Raw genomic sequence first — 19,115 nt, 5'->3', positions numbered from 1 at the left:
CCCTATAACAGCTCTTCCACTATGGTTCCTTACAGTCTGGCATATCTTCCACTGCAGTCACCACGCAGCCCCTCAAGTGGATTGCTCCTAGTGGATCTTCTCCCTGAGACAGATACAAAGTCAGCATAAAATACAACACTCCTGAAACTGTTCACATCTCCGTAACTGACTACAACTCCACAGTGGAAACAAAAACATCTGGTGACTAAGCGTGTCACCTTAGAAAACCAGGGATCCTCAGCCAGTGTAATATGGAGGGTAAGGGTGTTCACAAATCTGTAAATAAATAAGAAGCCTTTTGGAATTTGGAATTCAGGATCTGCAGAGTATTTTGCATGTCCTGAATAATGGCATGGAAGGAATATAAACCACCTTGTGCCAACTACAGGCTTTCCTTTTCATGGTGAAAAGAAGGTTAATTAGAAAGAAGAGCAGATCTTAGAAAGTTTTTGTTTGCTTAATTAGAGGAAAAAAAAAAACCCAAAAAATAGCAGGAGCTGTTATAACTTCGACTATTTTTCCTTCTTTCATGCCTCTAGACTGTGATAGCCAAAGAATGCATGGAGAAGCACTTCTATTAGCATAAGCCTGAAACATGCATTTCCTGTGAGCTGACACTTCAGTATTTTGGGAGGAAAAGCCAGGAGTGGGGAAAACACACCAGAAATGGAGGTCAAACTCTTCAGTGTTGAGTCCCCATTGTGTCTAGGCTGCTTCTGCCAAGCAGGACAGGCACAGAACCTGCAACCCACAACAACAGCACTGCTCCTGCAGCTGTCTGACAAACACACATAATGGGCTGAACCCATATGGACGCCTGCTCTTGAGGTAGGTTTTTTCTGCAGTGATGCTCCTTCCTTTCTCAGAACAGTATTTGGCCTATTACAATTACATGTGAAATAAAGTGCCATGTCTCAGTCTGACATGGAAAATTATGAACTGCAAAGTGACTGTATTGCCTTAATTTGCTCTTTTCAACTTGTTCACTTCCAATTGACCACAGAGATAAGGTGAGAGCACAGTTCAGTGCTGACTGCTCCCAGGTCTGGATGTCACTTGCCACCCTGACATGCCAGCCCCCAAAACCATCATTCCCTCTTACTCTTCCAGAGTGACCAGGAAGCGTGAACATAAATTGCCCCATTGCCCTGCCTGGCTTTTTTTAATCACACATTCCTAAGCAAATACTTCAGTCATATTTCTAGAGGAGGGCAGCCTGAAAATCAAACAAACAAAAAACTAACCAAACTTCAGCAACAACAACAAAAATACAACCCAAAAGCAAAACTGCCAAACAGAAAAATAATTCAAAGTTGACCAAACGTGTCTTACTCCAGCAGGATCATAGTAGTGAAGATATGCAGGGTCCTCTCTTAAAACAAACTTTCTCACTTTCCAGTTTTTCCTTCGATGCCCCTAGAAAAATTCAAAAACACAAATGTCATAAACTGCCCTCCCTGCAAATGCTTATGGCCAACGATGCAGTTATAATTGCACAAATATATAATTATTGCTATTAGCAGCCAGGCTCAGATCCTAACATTTCCCCACAGCATCCCTGGCTGGATGGCTAAGGAAGCTTTCATGCCAATTCACAGCAATGCCATTCTGAGACACTCAGCCCTCCTAGGGCTCCAGGCACTGCACTCGACTTCTAGGGGCTGCCCTCAGAGCATAATATCAGCATGTAGATTTAGCTCCAAACAGTGCAGGCATCCAAATATTAATAAAAGTTGCCCCAGCCTTTAGTCCATCACCTCCAATCAATCAGTATTGTTTAAGTGCATTCAGGCTCTGGGAGATCTCATCCTAAAGCTCAGTTTGGCCCAGTTGGTCACCTCATGGACTCCTGCTGGTCACAAGGACCCTAGGCATGCATGGACTACATCCAGCTCATCTGGTTCTGCCCTTTGTTCTTCCTGGAAGATGGGAAATTTCCCTTCCTGACCTTCCCAGCCTGAACACGATGAGTCACCAGAAAAGCTGCAGGGAAGACAGACTGGGTGACATCCCAGGGCATCAGATCTGGAAGCATTTCAGGAAGCTGAAACACTGACTCATTTTACAGCACTCACAATGTAACTGCAGTAACGCCATTACACAGCAGGACTACATTTTCCCCCATCCATCACTCCACTCTTGAAAACAGACATAATCAGCAGAAGCAGTGGTGCCTACAGTGAGCCACAGTTCACTGAGGGTGACCAAATGCAGATTAATTGGTAAAGAACATCATGAATCATTTCCTCTCGGCATTTCAAAATATTAGTTTCTCAACTAACTATTGCTGCTTGCAATAGTTCCTACTAACCAGGCTGAGGTGAATGTGACAGGGTAAGCGTTAGCAGAAAGACTCATACCTAATTTCTTCTGTTGCTTTTGAGTAACTTGGTTGAACAAGAGAAATACAAGGTTTATTTTACTTTTCTTTAAAGCTTTTAAGAGGAAAAGAGTAATCCTGTGTCCTAGGCTAGAAAGGGTAGAAGGTGCATGGTACCAACCTGTTTTAGCAAACATCCTTGTTTGACTATCATGCCTCTGAATTCTTCTTTCAGGACCACATCATCATCACTAGAATTCCCCTCACAGAAAAATCCACTGTCAGGCTGCATGATCACAAGAGAACATGAAGTAGTTACACAAATGGTACATGTTTATACATGATGTATGAGTGTGGCTTCTTTGCCTTCTTTCCACTCTGTTTCTGATACCTAAAAAAACCAACTCTTTTACTGAAAAACACTCCAGTAAAATTGAGGACCTCTCCATGTCACACTGGAAGCATTTCAGATTGAGGACTATGAAAACAGGTCTTTGGGCTTCTGAAGAGAGCTGGAGCACCTCCACACATCACAGTTTACATGAAGCAAAGCTGGCACAGCCAATACATTTTGGGCTGCCCATTCCCAACCCAATGTATCTCTCCTCTTCCTACATCGAGCACAGCATCTAAAATTTGTTTCCATCCAGGCTGTCTATCATCTCAGATAATTTGTGATGCTGCTTAGTGAAACTATGTAGTTCAAATGGTATAAATGAAGGTAACCATTTGTACTGCATATAGTAAGCTTTTGTACTTCCAATTCACGTGAAAACAAACCAGGTGCTGACCTGGAGTTTCCTCCGTCAGACCACTGAAACAAACTAAAAGCAAGTTGAAAGCAAGCAGAGTGAACAATGGCTATCAGAAGTGCCATGGGTAGCCAGGAACCATAATGGCTACATGGTTCCTTCACCAGCACTGCCAGTGCTTCTGTTTCTGCCCAGGTACCATGGAGATACTCTAGGAAAACAAAGCAAGCAATGGGAAATTCCTTTCAGTGAAGTAGGGTGATTCTATGCAGTAAGTATAAACAGAACTGTAAAACTGAAGCAATTTTACACGACAGTAAGAATACTTTTTGCAAGCGTAAGTTCATAAGGCAAGCATTTTTAAAAGCAGTATTTGGCTGTGATTGCAGTATTGCAAGTTCTTCATATTCTGTGGACTGATTTGGAGAAATAAACTGAAAAGATTGGGTAAACTACCCAGGACAGGGGTTACAAGGTAGATATTGAAAACTTCTGCTTCTTGGCTCATAGGCAAGCTCTGCTTGCGTGCATGTGAACTGAGTCACATCTGATGGCTCTGAGCACAAAAATGTGTTTCCAGCTTGAGCTGCTCTAAGAAGCCTCATGATGATGAATTACTCCCTTCCCTTCCACTGAATCATCATCGGGGAGCTGGTGGCCAAGTCTTGGTTACTGCTGAAATTAATGGGAACAAAGTCTAAACGAAGAAGAGCCCAGTTTGATCTCTGTACTCAGCTCACACAGAGTGACAGAAGAACTGACCTTACAAATGTTGAGTCAGTTTATTCTGAGCATCACACAGAGAAAGATATTTAACATGGAATTCTCAATTTCTGACAACCTTTCCACCAGGACTTAAAAAACAAGGCTCAAGCCTGAGAAGAGTATCTGCAAACCAGAAACAAAGGAAAACCAGTACAGCACTCACAAAGTAGTAATAGGCATCACTAAGATCCAGGAAAGGGGTATCTGACAGTCCCTCAGCTGCAGCCTTGGATGTATCTCCTGCAGGCTGTAGGTAGCCTTCATTCAAGAGAGAGGAGGCAAGCATGAGGCCTTCTTTGCGATTTCGGATGGAGTTGCTAGACACCAGCCAGTCAATCACAGCAGTGCCTGGTTACAAAGGAATTAACAATATGAATATCAGCCACAGACCAAGACAAACACACAGAAACCTTATATAAAAAACAATAACAACAACAAGAAATAAACACCACAACAGGCAACAAATCTATCTAAACACAAATCTCCTGAAAGATGTTCTCAGTGACAATGCAGAGAATTAATCTGCAAATGTGCCTGTGTCATTCAGTGAGGTACAGCTAATCCAACTGATGTCCTGGGCCAATACAACTCCTGAACACTGTATTTCCAGGAGAAAAGAGCTTGGAAAAGATGCAGGGCTGAGCTGGGAAGCTTCAGCAGGAGGGACTGGAAAATCCAAGCCTGGAGGAGACAGTCTTTCAAGCTGCAATGTTACTGATGCAGTGTTGTAGAAAGAGGCTGACATTCAAGCTTAGCACCCACAGATTTGACTTGGAGCAGGACAGGAATTAAAACATGACACAGTTTGATGTAGAAAAATTCAGTGAGAAACAGTTCTTCTGGAATTGTTTCACACAACTTTCTAGAAAGATCTATTTCAATCTTGCTGGCACTCATTCGATTTTCTCTCCTCCACTATGACTGTATCTGAACCCTCCCAAGCTTCATCCTTTGAGCATGTCCCACAATGGTCAACATGACCTCTGCCAGGCTTTCCTCTCAAACTTTCTTCACAAACTGTACTTTAAATGGCTTAGAGCTGTTTTAGTCCATCTTTAGACTCTTAGCCCTGTGCTCTTTTTATTGAACGAAGGGGAAAAAAAAAACCAAAAAAACGACAGGACAAGATCTCCTTACCTGTAAAGCAGTGATTGAACACTTTTTTATCTTTTTCCAGCTTCAATTCCTTTATTCCCTTTTCAGGATCTTTCATTGAGAGGTACAAAGCACTGTGTGTAAAACAAACAAACAACAAAAACTGTTAGCATGTAAAAAGTTTTATCCAGCTGTTATAGAAACAGTCTTTCACAGGATCTTCATATTTTGCTAGCATAGTGCTCTCTGCAGTGCTACAGCATGGCTCAGTGTTCTTCTCCTGAAAAGCTTTCTGTGCAAAACATGGAAGCTTCACCATTGCCATCAGAAATACAGGAACGGTGCAGAAAGGGCTCGTCATTAATTGGCCCCATTTTGAGACTGTCCCAGCTTGTGATGACTGTAGTGTGAACAGAGGAATCCCTACTGTGGAGGCTATTTGAGCAGAAAGCCTGTGACTGGGACATCCCTTAAGCACATGTGCTCTCAGAGGGCCCAAGTAACCTCAGTGCCTCCTGATCTGACTTCCTCCTTCCCATCTGCTTTTCACTTGCTCAAAACTAATTCCCTGAGGTTCTGAAATGAGAAGGGCAAACACTGAGTGTCACAGGCTAAATTCTTTGGCTTTTTATTCAACCAGGGTGATCCCCTGATGAATCCAGCGAAGACATTTAGTTGGATCTTTGCCCCTTATTGTTTCACTGTCCTGTAAGAAGGACCACAGGCTCACTTGTATTCTTTGTATTTGCTGCTCAGAGACAAATATCACACTGACCTGTACTGACAAACAGATGGCATCTTGAGTGTGCCCTTTATATTTCCTTCTCCCTTTGCCAACTCCAAGTACTCTGGCAGGCACTGTCTTCATCATGCAAAAACCACTGCTAACAGTAGTATTTGTCCAGAGATAAGACAAATATAAAAACATTTTTACAGTAAATTCTGTCCTCTGTGAAAATGCTTCTCCTAAAAGAATCACATGTAGTGCTGCAGTGTACACAGAAGCCTGCTCATAAGCAAAATCCTTTGACAAATTAGCTTGTTTTTATAAAAGATGATGCTTTAAAAAAAAAAAAGTCTTCCCAGTTCTCACCACAAGTTATTTTTTGCCATGCTGAAACTGTCAGTGATGCAGAAAGGACTCCAAGGGAAACTGGATTGGTAGCATGGACAGACATGCTAATAGCTCTTCCATGCTGAGGTTACATCTCTGCCACTGCCTGCAGAGGGAAGTAAACAGACTAGCAGAGCTATAAGAACATACCTCAAGTTGATTGTTTCAGGAAGTCTGATGGATTTTCTTGTGGATTTTCTGGCAAATCTTTGACCTCCATCTATGCATTGAATTGCCTTTTTGACATCCCGTACCCAAGCATCTCTCTCTTCCAGGTAGGAGGCTTGAAAAAAGTGGTCTTGTTGCTTGGCTGCAGTGAGTTTGAAGACAAACTGGAAGGATAAATAATGTTTTTTTCAAGTTACTTTAGTGTAGCTGGTGCCACCATGGCATACAGTCTATCTAAGGGGCTTTGGAGAGTGCCTTAGAGCCACAGTCAAATAATTCTAAAGAAAAGCATGGACAGGCAGTACAGATAACGGACTTCTGTTACTTTCCAGCTAGAGCTAACATCAGCAAAAATGAGTGGCACCCATATAGCTGATGATTTTAACATTTGCTGGCAAGTCCAACATAGCTGAAAGACAGAAGTACCCATCCCCTGCAAAATCACATGGGTGTAAACCTGTCTCACTATTTAGAGATGTGGTCAGTCTGGAGGAGAGGCAGTAACGAAAAAACAAACCACACCATATGCTTAGAGAGAAGAAAACTGTCACAGAGAGTAGCTGCACTTGTTTGCAGTCTAGGACACTTCTAAGGATTTGGCAGGGAAATGATAAATCCAACTCTGAGATACACATCATGATCTAATATACATTGACCCCAATGGAAAACTTGTACTCCCACAAAATGAGAACAGATCTTTTAAAGGCAGGACTAGGCAGAGAAAAAAAAAAAAAAACAAAAAACAAAAAAACCCACCAACTTGGAAAAAAAAACCCTCTAAATTCAGACTGTTTGATCTTTGTTTCATCCAGTGACCTTTTGGATGGAAAATCTAGGTCAAATTACTCAGACAAGAGGGCTTCCATTTCCTCTAAAATACAACTCCCCGTAAGAGGAACTGCTATGTTTTCCATAGCTGTACAAGAATAAAAAGGCTCAGTAGGCATCAAACTGGAAATGTCAAGCTAATAATGGAGCAAACAGCATGGGTCCATAGGGACAAGTAGAGACTATCATCAGAGGGCACAGAACAGTGGATCTATAGCAATGAAATCAAGAGTGAATCATCAGCTGTCTCCAATCCTAGAAGTGAACAAACTCCTTTCTGGAGATGTGTATCTATTTGTGCTTTTGAGAAAATTAGAGCATTAGCTTGAACTAAACACCAACATTTTAGATAAATGAATCCCACTATAAGGAGCCATACATGATAATGCCATCCAGAGGAAGAGAGAGGAAGAAGGAATACAGCAGAATTAACATCACGTTGAGCAATGATAAAGATTCACATCAAGACCAGTAAACAATGGTGAGTACATTTTGTAATTAAAATCATTAAATATGCAGTCACAGCCTCTTGGGAACAAGCTTTATCTGTTTAAGAAATCCAAGATTATTTCCTTTCCCCTCAGCATCTGCTTTTTTGCAACTGATTTACCAAACTGTGTGCTGTAACATGCACCCTTGAGGTTTCAGACTGTATCACTGCATTGAGGCCTACCTGACTCAAACAGCTGAAATCTGACCAGATGAACATGGAAGTCTGCTCACAGCTTAATATTCCCTGCCCCAGTGTGAATTCAAATAATACTAGACTTAAAACAGACCTAATTAGAATTATCCCACTTCTTACCCTACAGAAATCTTGACCTAAAACTATACTTCCATTTTTAGTGCTATAAATGCATTCAAGCCACTATAAACCAGAATTATTCCCCTAAGCAGCACAACTGTATGTTTTAGCATGCAATTAACTAGAATGCACAATGCAATACAGAGGCTTTGAATTCAGCTGCATAATAAAGATGTAAAATATCAAAAAATAAAGTTCCTGTATTTTCAAGGAATGTATGCAGTAATTTAATCATGTTGGGCAGTAACTACTAGTAAGAACAATCCCAGTAACACCACTGCTTGTAGGAATGAGTATGCTGCAGTTTTGACTGTTTGAGAAGCACAAATTTGCACTTCTTCAGGGCTGCTGCTCTATGGACTTGCAGAGGGATCTCACTGACCTAACAAAGAGGATCTGCTCCAACACCTAATGAAGTCATTGGGACCACTTCCACTGACTTCAACAAACTGCATCAGATTTGACTTCTGAAAAGGCACGTGCCTTGTCTTCCTGATCTGACACTGAATACTTTACCCCTCTGCCTATTTTGGAAGTGCACATGTAACCCCTACAGAACAGCAGTGATTTTATCAGGACATCAAACACAAAAAAACCTGTCCAGAAAAAAATGCTTTATAAGGAAAAAATGAATGTCTAGTACTATACTGTAGGATCTGATACTCCAGAACAGCATCCTCCTCCCATATATAGAGTAAGGAAAGCTGTACAGAGGGTTGTTAATTAGATAGTGCAGAGACACAGTTTTAAACTGACAGAATTAGAACCAGATGTGTACAGATATACTGTCTTCCTTCATTTGATTATTTAATTTTCTTCCCCCATGCTCAAGTCCCTGAATGTAATTACACTTCACCTTTATTGTTCAGGGTTTGCAAAAGAGGTGAAGTCAAGTGCAGTAAAGCAGAGCTCTGGCTTGCACGTATGCTCGCTGAAACAGAAGGTCAGATCCAAAGTTGCAGGGGTTACCACTAAGGCTTGCCCAGTCTTGCCAGGGGCTGAGTAGGGCAGAAGCTGTCAGCAAGAAGGAGTAGATGGCTTTGGTCTCAAATGTTTCTGAATCAACTGAATGCTCTCCCTTGCCAGCTCAGGTATTGCTGTATCTATGATGACCATCGGATAAGGATGCACGATCATAAAATCCTCCTTCCAGATACAACAGTACAGTCTCCTCCTGGACTAAATGCTTTCTACTAAAGTCTTTCAAACAAGACTTTGAATTTACCAATATCATGATACATGCATCTCTTTGGGAATTTGGACCTTACCTTGCTTACTATGTTTGCCCACAGAGAGCCCAAATGCATAGCATCATTTCAACTAATTTCTCCAAATCAGTTTTGGTTTTTCACTCTGAGTAAACACGTAGCTCTTAGTCATAGGTAAAAGCTCTACATATAACCACACAACATGCAAATAAAACAGATTATATGAGTATGAACTACCTGACCTCATGTACTTACTGAATGGTAACAAAACAGTTTGGAATCACAGCTTTTTTAGGGCATTTGTATCACAGCGCTTATCTCCCTCCCATCCAAGCAAACTAGTCAGTGCTCTTTGGCAATAACTACGTTTTTCCAGAGCTCATGAGACAGTTTACCACAGTTTTATTTTGTGGCTATTGGTACCGTGAAAATACAATTTAGATCCATTATGACAGAGTCAGAAATCCAAACAACTGCTTTCTGAGCTGCTTCTCTTGAAATATCCTGAGCTGTTCCTCAAGCAGTCACACCTTTCAAACACTACAAAAGTCCAAGCCTGCTTGTGACCTTCTAAGACAAATGAGAGTGATCACCAGGATATGAATAAGGAATCTAACTACCAGCCTTGTGCCCTTTCAGGGCCTTCAGCAGTTTAAGTATACTGTCAATCATAGTTATTAGAAAAAGAAGTACTTACCATTCTTTTGCCAAAGTCTTGGCATGGGCTGTTGATGGTGCTTCCTTTTAGTGGGATCATCCCTTTGGGGCTGTTGTCAGACTTCCGCTTGTAGAATTCAATTCCATCTTCTAAGAGCACAACCCACATTGGCTTCCAGGTATTAAACATGCTACCCTGCATCGAGAAGTCAATGTGAACAGTGAAGACATGATCTTCCACAGAACATCTGACTCTAAATTAATTATCATGTCTCAAGGGGAACACTAAACCATAACTGCATCCATCTTACTATGCAGTTCAAACACACTGTTGTTATTCTTCTGACCACCATTTACTTCCTCTTCCAGTGGCCCCACCTGTAAGTTTTTCCAATATTTTCCCTGTAGGCATTTCTTTTCAGCTTGTCCCAGCCACTTTGATTCAAGATGACGGCCGGCAGGGTGAGGGAGGTGATCCTGCCCCTCTGCTCTGCACTGTGAGACCTCACCGGGAGCACTGCATCCAGACGTGGAGTGCTCAGTACAGGAGAGACATGGAGCTGTTGGAGAGTGTGCAGAGGAGGGCTGCAAAAATGAGCCCAGGGATGGAACACCTCCCTGTGAGGACAGGCTGAGAGCTGGTTTGTGCAGCCTGCAGAAGGGAAGGATCCAGAAGACCTGAGAGCAGCCTTCCAGTATCTGATGGGGGGCTGTAAGAAAGAAGGAGACAGACTCTAGCAGGGTCTGTTGTGGTAGGGCAGAGGGAAATGATTTCAAACTAGGAGAGTGGAGATTTAGATGGGACTTTTTCTTTTTTTACACTAAAAGTGGTAAGGCAGTGGAAGAAGTTGCCCAGAGGTGTGGTTGATGCCCCAACCCCAGAGACTTTCAAGGCAAGGCTGAGCCAGGCCCTGGGCAATCTGTAGAGGTCTCTGTTCATTGCAGGGCTGTTCAACTAGGTGAACTTTAGTGGTCCCTTCCAATTCAAGTGATACTATGATTCTAAGTTTGCAGAGGATTTCTTGACTTCAGCAAATAGCAATGAGTAGTTTAAGGTTCTTAGGGTGCAGATCCCTAACCACTGTGGTGAGAATTCAAGGTGCTTCATTTCATCTCTTGAAGTTTTTACCTCCTGTTTCTGAATCACAGCTTTTAGACAAGTGAAATATAGAGAAAACCAGGGCCAGAACCTACATATAGTGAAATAAATGGCCAAAGTCTCAGGGACTCAAAGAGGAACAATCTGTTTCTCTGTGCTCAGTTAGCATGATTAAGCTCTAGAATTAAGAACCTGGTGCTCTAGCTAGCTCAGCCTGCCTGCAGACAGCTTTAAAAGCAGTCATAATCCCAGACACAGAAGTGACTGCTCATCCAAATGAACATTTAGATATGCTGAATATCAACAGCTTCTCTGAAGAATTACTGAAGAGCACCAGACATACATGGGTCCAGAATTCTTCAAAAATATTAGTTGTCCTTAGTCTTTCCAGCACAAAGAGAGACCCCAGTTTATCCCCCCCCCCCCCCACTATGGTGACCGAACATTCTTAAAGCTGCAGATAGAAGCAAGGCAGACACCATCACACCGTGCAAAGTGCCTTGTTTTCATCTTCAGACATGAGAGAGGGACTGCACTAGCTGCATTTGCATTTCTACACACGTGAATGGGACAGAAAAAACATCTTCCTTTTTTCCCCACCCCACCACTCCCCAAATACAGCCTTTCTCCATCACATCCTTCTTCCTACTTTGCCTTCTATGCCTTTCACACTCCGAATCAGATCTTACATTCAACTACAGGGTGAACAGGGGAAACTGTCAGCAGAGATGTTAGTAAGAATGGAACCTGCTACCAGCCTCTGCAGCCCTCACTGGAGGCAGAAGGATCCCCACAAGCAAATGCTTCCTTCCAAAGGAAACATCACTATGCCGGGGGCTGTCTAGAAACCCAGCTGAACAGGCAGTTACAAAGAAGAGCCAGTCTTGGATATGGATTGCACACAGGGATTGAATGCTGTTTCCTCTAGTTTGATTTTTTGCTCATTTAAGCTGCATGAATTTACCATTTCTGGAGAACGTGACCCATAGGTTGAACTTCTGCTAAGGAATCAATTAAGATGGTGAGCCAAGACTTGAGCCACCACACAATCCTTTTATTTATCCTTTATTAATAATTAATATCCTTTATTAATCCTTTATACAACTTAAAAAAAATAATGAATTCCTGCAGCACTACACGAGCCGCTTTCCATGCTTGCTCAGAAGATTACACAAAGTCACCACAAATACACGTAGCAGCTTAGGACAACCTAAAACCAACACTGAATGCATATGTAATAGAAGTCATGCTGTACCAGCTAAAACACTGATCCTCAAGCATGTTCCCATGATGTAAATTAGAAAAGAAGAGAGCCAGTGAAAAACAGCCTTCACCCTTGGCAAAGACAACTGTGGCTGTGTGAGTGACTTGTCTGGGAGGTGTGTTCCATAGCTTCACTTTAGAAGCATAACAAAAAAGAGGAGAGTACTTCAGTAGCAGGTAAGATTGATTAGGACCTTGCCCATCCTGGCTGGAAGCTTTGCTTACAGAATCCACTGCAGACTTACTGATAGATCAAACAGCTGCTACCAGTCTGGTCTGCATCTTCTCCTTTTGCCCTCCAGCCTCCATTTGGCACACTGCTGCTCTTCACCATCAACACAAACTCACTTCAGCAAGGACAGAACCACCTTACAGAAAAGGGGCACAATTTCCACTTCTCTATTACTACTGAAACAGCACATGCAGCAGCAATTTTCCATTAGCAGTACCCAAACAGAGAGACTTCTTGGGGACCCAGCACCCACAGGAATGGCAGGAACTCACACCGGATGCCTGCACACATCTTTTCCCTGGCATGCCCCAGCCAGACACAGTGCTTGCGTCCAAGTTTCTAGCCATTTCCTTGCCATGGAAAAATATAGATTGTGAGCCACCTGCTCTAAGTATTGGGCCACCAGAACTAGAGAGAACTGCAATCTGCCGTGAGTGAATTTGGTCATCTCTTTCCTCATGACAGCATCAGTTCAACTTTGAGATTACTGTATAAACTCGCCTACTTCCAGTGCCAGTGGAAATAAGACTGAGGAGTGGCCTCTATGCAACAGTGGCAGCAGATTAGAGCTCTCCAGCCAGCAGCTCTAAGGAGCTGAATTCTGGTTTTGATGAGCAGAGACCCCACAGCAGAGCTCTTCCCTTGCTCTAGAACTGACTTGGTTTAAACTGCTGGACACCAGACTGATCTCACTAAGGATTTCAATAAAAGCTGTAACCTAATCCTTGTCCATGGTCCCACAAGCTCTCCCTACTTAGGGATAGCAACGTGCTTCTCTAGTATTTTACTCTCTGATAAAGCACAGTAGAACAGGCTCTGGTCATTTTGAGCTGTTACCTATTTTACCAAGCTTCCAACCAAGGCATTTGTGTTTCTTAGTAAAATATATATATTTATACATATATTTGACCCAGAAGTACTGTAGGATAAACACAGAAATGCCTCATCACATAGTACTGTAACAAGATACGACTGCTAGCAGTACTTCTGTAATCAATAGATCACTGCTGTAATCACACTGTTTTACTACTCACAGAATTGTTTTCATTATTCACCTTCCTTTTTAGGAAGAAAAAAAAAAAAAAAAACAGCTTTTTAATTTTAAATAACTGAAAGCAAAGCATATTTCCCTACACTTCCCCATCCTGCTCAGTCAGCTCTCTCCTCCACCCTGTCCAAGGCTGCCTGCTTACCTTCTTAACCAAGTAGCCCTCCCTTATGCGCATCGGCTCTCGCTCCATGTTGCAGGCAGTCCTGCCCTCAGGTCTATCAGAGCCAGCAGTTAAGCTGCTCTGGTAACAAACTCTGTGGGGTGGGGTTTTTGGTGTTGGTTTTGTTGTTTTTTTTTTAAACAGTACAGCTGTGTCACTTTCACAAGTTCCTCTGCCTGCTAATCACATGAAAAAAGTCCATTTCCTCTTACAGAGTGAGAGATAGGGAAACATAGAAGCATGAGGTATTTATAGGTTGCCTCTGACAGAACAGGCGACAGCACAACAAAATGCTCAGCTCTATCAAGCACTGCCAGCCTTGATGGCAGAGTCCTGGGAAATTAAATAAGCACTTTAATGCCTAATCCCAATAAAGTGCGCTCCACAGATACATGAACTCTGGCAAAACAAAGGAGGGTGGTGTGTCACATGGCTTTGTGCTTACCAAAAGGATCTCTAAGTTTCTAACTCACTAGCTCTGTCACTTCACCCTACCTTTGAAGCCTTGTTCCTGAGGCACCAGCAGGTAGGGTTTGGCAGTAAGCAGAAAGCCTTTGCTTGCTTAATGATGCTGCGCCCTCTGCTGATACAAGAAATCTGGGTTTTAATAACTGCGACTTCCCAAACTGGTTAGATGTCAAAATATCACTTCCTACATGCATCTTTTACTTGTTACACAGCCCATTGGGTAATGTTTGTTCAAAAATAAGATAAAAACATTTTCCAACACTGGGTATTATTGCAGTCACGCTCCCTCTTTCCCATACAGGAGGAAGGATGGTGTTACACAGGAGGCAATGAAGAGGCTGCTGCACTGCCAAGAGCAATTCTATCCTGAACAAGATTCCAAATCATGTTCACAGCTAAGCCCACTTAGGCTGTGGCTGAACCCAGGGTTAACTCAACCTCAGCCACTTGCAAAGGTCTTTTGACCTGACAGGCACAAGGCCTGGAGCTTCCTCCAAATAGCACCATCATTATTACAATATTGAGGTCTTCTGCTGTCTGGGATGCTCCTCTGAGCTCCAGGATCAAGTCAGCAATCCCATTAGCTCTTTATGAAGTTGCTGCAGTGTTCCTACCAGACAAGGTCCACAGCCAAATGACCTGCTCTAAGCTCACTCAAACCATTTTTATCTACCCGCTGTTCGTGTGATTGCTCCATCCCCACTGTGATGTTTGGCATACTTCAGGGCATTCTCCTGTGTAGTGTTTCTGTGCTGATTCCTTTTGCTTTAAGAAGGAGAATAATTTCCTTCCATTTTGCTGTTTCCATCTTTTTGAAAGGTGCACTTTTTTCCTCCTTGAATGGATAACTGACAGTACAAGTCATTAACAATGACAACTCAAATATCTCTCGTTGCATTCCTGGAAGCCTTTTTTATTTATTTTTTAAACTGAAGGCCTCAAGGACATAAAACTATAGAGCCTGAGGATGAACATGAAAGACCAAGAAGTGGCTCACAGCTCCTACTTCTTTCTCTTCCTCAGCTGAGAAAAAGAAAGCTGGAAGTGCTTATAGGAACAAAGACAGAGGAACCTGTCAGCATCTTTCTCTCTGCAGGCACAGATTTTCCCCTTGGCAGCCCTGCTTACCAGCTGCTCCTGGATCAGTGTTTATGCTGAGTCAGGAATAGCATCCTCCATGATAAACTATGATAGAAAGTGTCCAGGGACTGTTCTTGGAACAAGAACTGTCTATATGACCTTATATTAACAAACGGCTTACTGAGAATAGAAAAGGGTGCTGACACCATCATTAAAGAAAGGAAGCTCAATTTCTCATTTACCTCTGAGAAGAGCCCCTAGAGATGCATGAAATGTAATTACAGATACAGTGGCACCAAGCCAATGACTCCAGAATTTACCATTAGCTACCTAAGCAACGCATTGTCAAAGCATAGAATTATCTTTCTCTAGTGTTAGCTGGAATCACCCTCTTCTATAACTTCATAAATAAATATATATATATATATATATAGCAGATATATATCTCTCATTTTCAAAGGTCATATATTCCTTTTGTCCTTCTGACTTGGTATCATATATTGCCCACTGCCACAGAGCAATCAGCACTTCACCTTGCCCAGACAGAAATGTGCTGATCAGCTGAGTCACTCAAGCAAAGCACAAAGTCCTTAACATTGCAGTGGCCCTATCAAGTGTGAGGGATAGGGTGGACTGCCAATGAACGATGAGCTACTCCAAAAAAGCAGCACTAGGCATAAGAGAGACGAAAGTCTGTTTTTCTTGTGTCTCTCCAAAAAAGAGATGATTTCTAGCAAAAAGATTGTAACATGCAATGTGTAAACCTGCTGTAAGTTACCCTGTTCTCATTTCTGTGCAAAGTAGATAAAGTTATGTGATGCTGGATTACATTTGCCACAACAGCACAGTCTGCAACACAGGTTCATAGTCTAGCTCAGTTCATTAGCAAGTGCCCATTCTCATAAGAAAGATCTTGCTGCTAATTCCTTAGAATACCTTTTCTCCTGCCATTTCAGGACTCCCTCCTGCAAGCATTAAAAGAAGTAATCATCTGCACTTATGTGAGCGAGAAACCTAGTTGAGAGAGTGACGTGCATTTACACCAAGATCATGAGCCATCTGATTGCAAATAAACGTGTAAGCTGCAAGGAATACAGGTAGTTTCTCAGTCTGTTACATCAGCTTTGCTGCTCTATGCCATCCTTGCATGATCTTTTTTTTTCCTCCAAGTAAGTACCATAAGCCCATTTCATCTGTAAAAGAGTGGTTAAGTTCTGCAGAAACACGCAGCTCTCCAGCATATCAAGCTGAATTGCCAGTAGAAATTAAATCAAATGCCATATGTTCAAGATGATTGTACATGAAAAATAATAGAAGTGGTTTGCAAAGTGATAAAGATCCAGTCCAGCTGCCAGTAGAAGCAAAACCTTTCCTTGCTTTTACTCAGAAGCAAAGGTTTCAGAAGAATTACAGGACTGAACTGGGATCTGGAGAGTGCAAGTCTCAGCACAATTCACTCCATATGGCATCACACATATGGCTATTTTTAGTGAATGAGAGATTGTGGCTTTACATCCACTTCTCAAAAAGAAACCCCAAACCAGGACATTCCCAAATTCAGCGTGATATTAAAAAAAATAATTAAGGAGAGGAAAGTGGGAAAAGGTCATCTGCGTCACCTTGGAAATTAAATACTGCGTGTTCACTGTCATAAACAAGGCATCTTGTTCTGACCTCATGGCACATTTCATACATTTAATTCTTGCAGAGCTGTGCAGCAGGATTAAAGTACTAGCAGGAAAATGGGAACTCCTGCATAAATAGTAATACTGAAGAGTTAGTGCACTTGGCACGCCCTGCATAGAAAGATTACATAAGGTGGATCGAAAACACCACATGGACTTAACCAGAGTGTTTCCTAGGCAACTTGGATCAGCACATCACATATACCATGGCTTGCATGCTCATTAGCTCTGACTTGGCACAGAATGCATCCAACCTCATCTGTGACTTAGATCAGATACACGTATGTGATGCAGCCAAAACACAAGAGAGAGATATAGGAGGATGAAGCTGCAGTGTGAAAGACCTTTGTAGTTCTGGAAAGAGAGCAGATCACTTGAGAAAGCTTACTGCTCTCCTCAGGAGTGCTATGGGGCTCAACAGTACACATAAGAATAGTTCAGTATTCCCATCCCAAGGAAAGAGAAATAGTTTAACACACCTTACTGACCCTGGACAACAGACTGGGAAGTCTCAGATGCGATGGAAACAAAAAGTAGACTTGAAAGACTGAAAAAATAAGCGGAAGGAAAGACAGATAAATCCATCCACCTGTACTACTAAACTACTGCTATAGCTTAAGAGAAATCAGATATTGGTTCAAGTCCTATGAAACATCTGTTTAGCTTTCAAACTTGTAAGGGTCACTCCATTTGCTCTGTGCTCCCAGCAAAATCTGCATTGCCTCCTTGTCCCTTCAGTTATGTTACTGTGCACAGAACATGAAGAACTCACCAACAAGGAATCTTGCATAATAGCAGCTCCCTGTGAAAATCCCTATGAAAACTGGTAGGGGATGGGTTTCTCCAAGATCCATCTTACCTCTCTCGCTAAGGATGCAAAGCAAGATGCAGCCCACAGCACCTCCATAGGAGCAGGCTAAGGTCAAACCAGGTGGTCAGCGTGAAGATCAGGATCAATCCAGCCCATAGCTAAGTACATACATAGCAAAGCTGAAGACCAGCACTCCTGCATGTAGGGAAGACAGGAATCGAAAATCCAGAGCTGAGCTGAAGTAGGGCCCATGTGCAGAAGTTGGGGTTAGAGGCTCCAGGCAATGCCTTAACTGAAGCCCATCAAAGCCATTAAAGTGGGTAGCTATGTTTCAACAAGAAAACTAACCTCCCAGAAAGACTTATGAAAGACAACTCCTCCCTTGTTATCTACATGGATAAAAAACACCTGGTAAGGTAAGATAAGTGAGAGTGCTAAAAGCAGGTGAACTTATCAGATCAATAAAAAGAAAGACAATGCTTACATTTACAATTGTTTCTTATTATAAATGCTCAACTCTTACTGCATTTCATTTCCACGTGCTAAAACAGTTTCCTAGCCTGTGCATGCATGATCCATACTATGATGCTTTTTAAATCTCCCTCCTCTTTGCAATTTTTATTTTTTTGCTATAGTGGTCTGGAATAAAATCACAGCCTGAGCTGTGTCCAGAGAAAGATGATCATGCAGGCAGAAATAATAAGGTGAAAAAAACCTGATTATAGATCTGACCTCTTGTGTACTTGGGAAACTAATTGCAATCAATGCCTTCAGCTACACACAATTTACTACAACATGATATGCCTGGCTCATGAGAGGAGTAAAACTGATCCCTGGCAATGGCCATTATTCTTCACACCACTTTAAGTGATGCTATCAGGTTCCTTATGTGTAAGGCCTCAGTGGTTTCTTACTGAATTACATTTAAACTCATAGAAGTGGGAATTGCTGCAAGCAAAATTTTCAACAAGCCACAAAGCACAGCAGTTCTCAGCAGAACATAATAGAAAAAGGGAAGTCTTTTTTCAGTGATCAAATAAGAAGAGGAAAAATGCACACATGGTCTTTTTTGAGCCATAAGGTTATGAGATATTTGTCTAAATATAGTAACTGCTTCCTTATCTGAACACACATTACTTGATTGATAACTTCCAATATATTTTCAAGACTATTCAATGTTGATTTAGACAATGATTGGAGGGTTGGAAGGATTCACTTTACTTAACTTTTAGCTCTTGAGGATCTTTAAAGTTAGTACAAACCCAGGAAACAAATCTGTAGAGTTCAGTGTATGGTTTGTGATTAAATGCTGGACCTCGCTGCAGGATGAGATGCTCCTGGAATATACTGCTTGATTAAATGTAACTACTTTTTGATTAGATACCCATCTATCCATTTGACTTAGTCGCATTACATTTTACTACCACACGTACAACTCAGCTCTCGAAAAACAGAGTAGTTCAGGCCTAGTGAAGTACGTAGCTGTGAAATTCTCCTACTGAAATCATGAAGAGTCATAAAGTCATAGAATCATAGAATCACAGAATCATAGAA

The 19,115-nt window shown here is 41.9% G+C and overlaps 1 protein-coding gene across 3 annotated transcripts in view; it reads right to left on the bottom strand.

Moving 5' to 3' along the window:
* Nucleotides 1–19,115, bottom strand: part of PLEK (pleckstrin) — a 54,491-nt gene that overhangs the window by 1,981 nt on the left and 33,395 nt on the right. For 2 of the 3 annotated variants that reach the window (XM_048937986.1, XM_048937987.1), the window contains 7 exons: nt 9,753–9,908; nt 6,197–6,378; nt 4,975–5,066; nt 4,001–4,185; nt 2,502–2,606; nt 1,333–1,416; nt 34–103 (listed from right to left, as the gene is read on the bottom strand). In XM_048937986.1, coding sequence (XP_048793943.1) covers nt 34–103; nt 1,333–1,416; nt 2,502–2,606; nt 4,001–4,185; nt 4,975–5,066; nt 6,197–6,378; nt 9,753–9,902 — 868 coding nt within the window. In that variant the 5' untranslated portion in view covers nt 9,903–9,908. Of the gene's footprint in view, nt 1–33; nt 104–1,332; nt 1,417–2,501; nt 2,607–4,000; nt 4,186–4,974; nt 5,067–6,196; nt 6,379–9,752; nt 9,909–13,499; nt 13,633–19,115 lie in introns of those variants that run through there. The other variant, XM_048937985.1, reaches the window with a different exon arrangement.

This window comes from Lagopus muta, chromosome 2 (genome assembly GCF_023343835.1).
Source record: "Lagopus muta isolate bLagMut1 chromosome 2, bLagMut1 primary, whole genome shotgun sequence".
Lineage (NCBI taxonomy): Eukaryota > Metazoa > Chordata > Aves > Galliformes > Phasianidae > Lagopus > Lagopus muta.
Note: the sequence above shows the minus strand (reverse complement) of the source record. Positions and strands in the feature narration are given on the sequence as shown.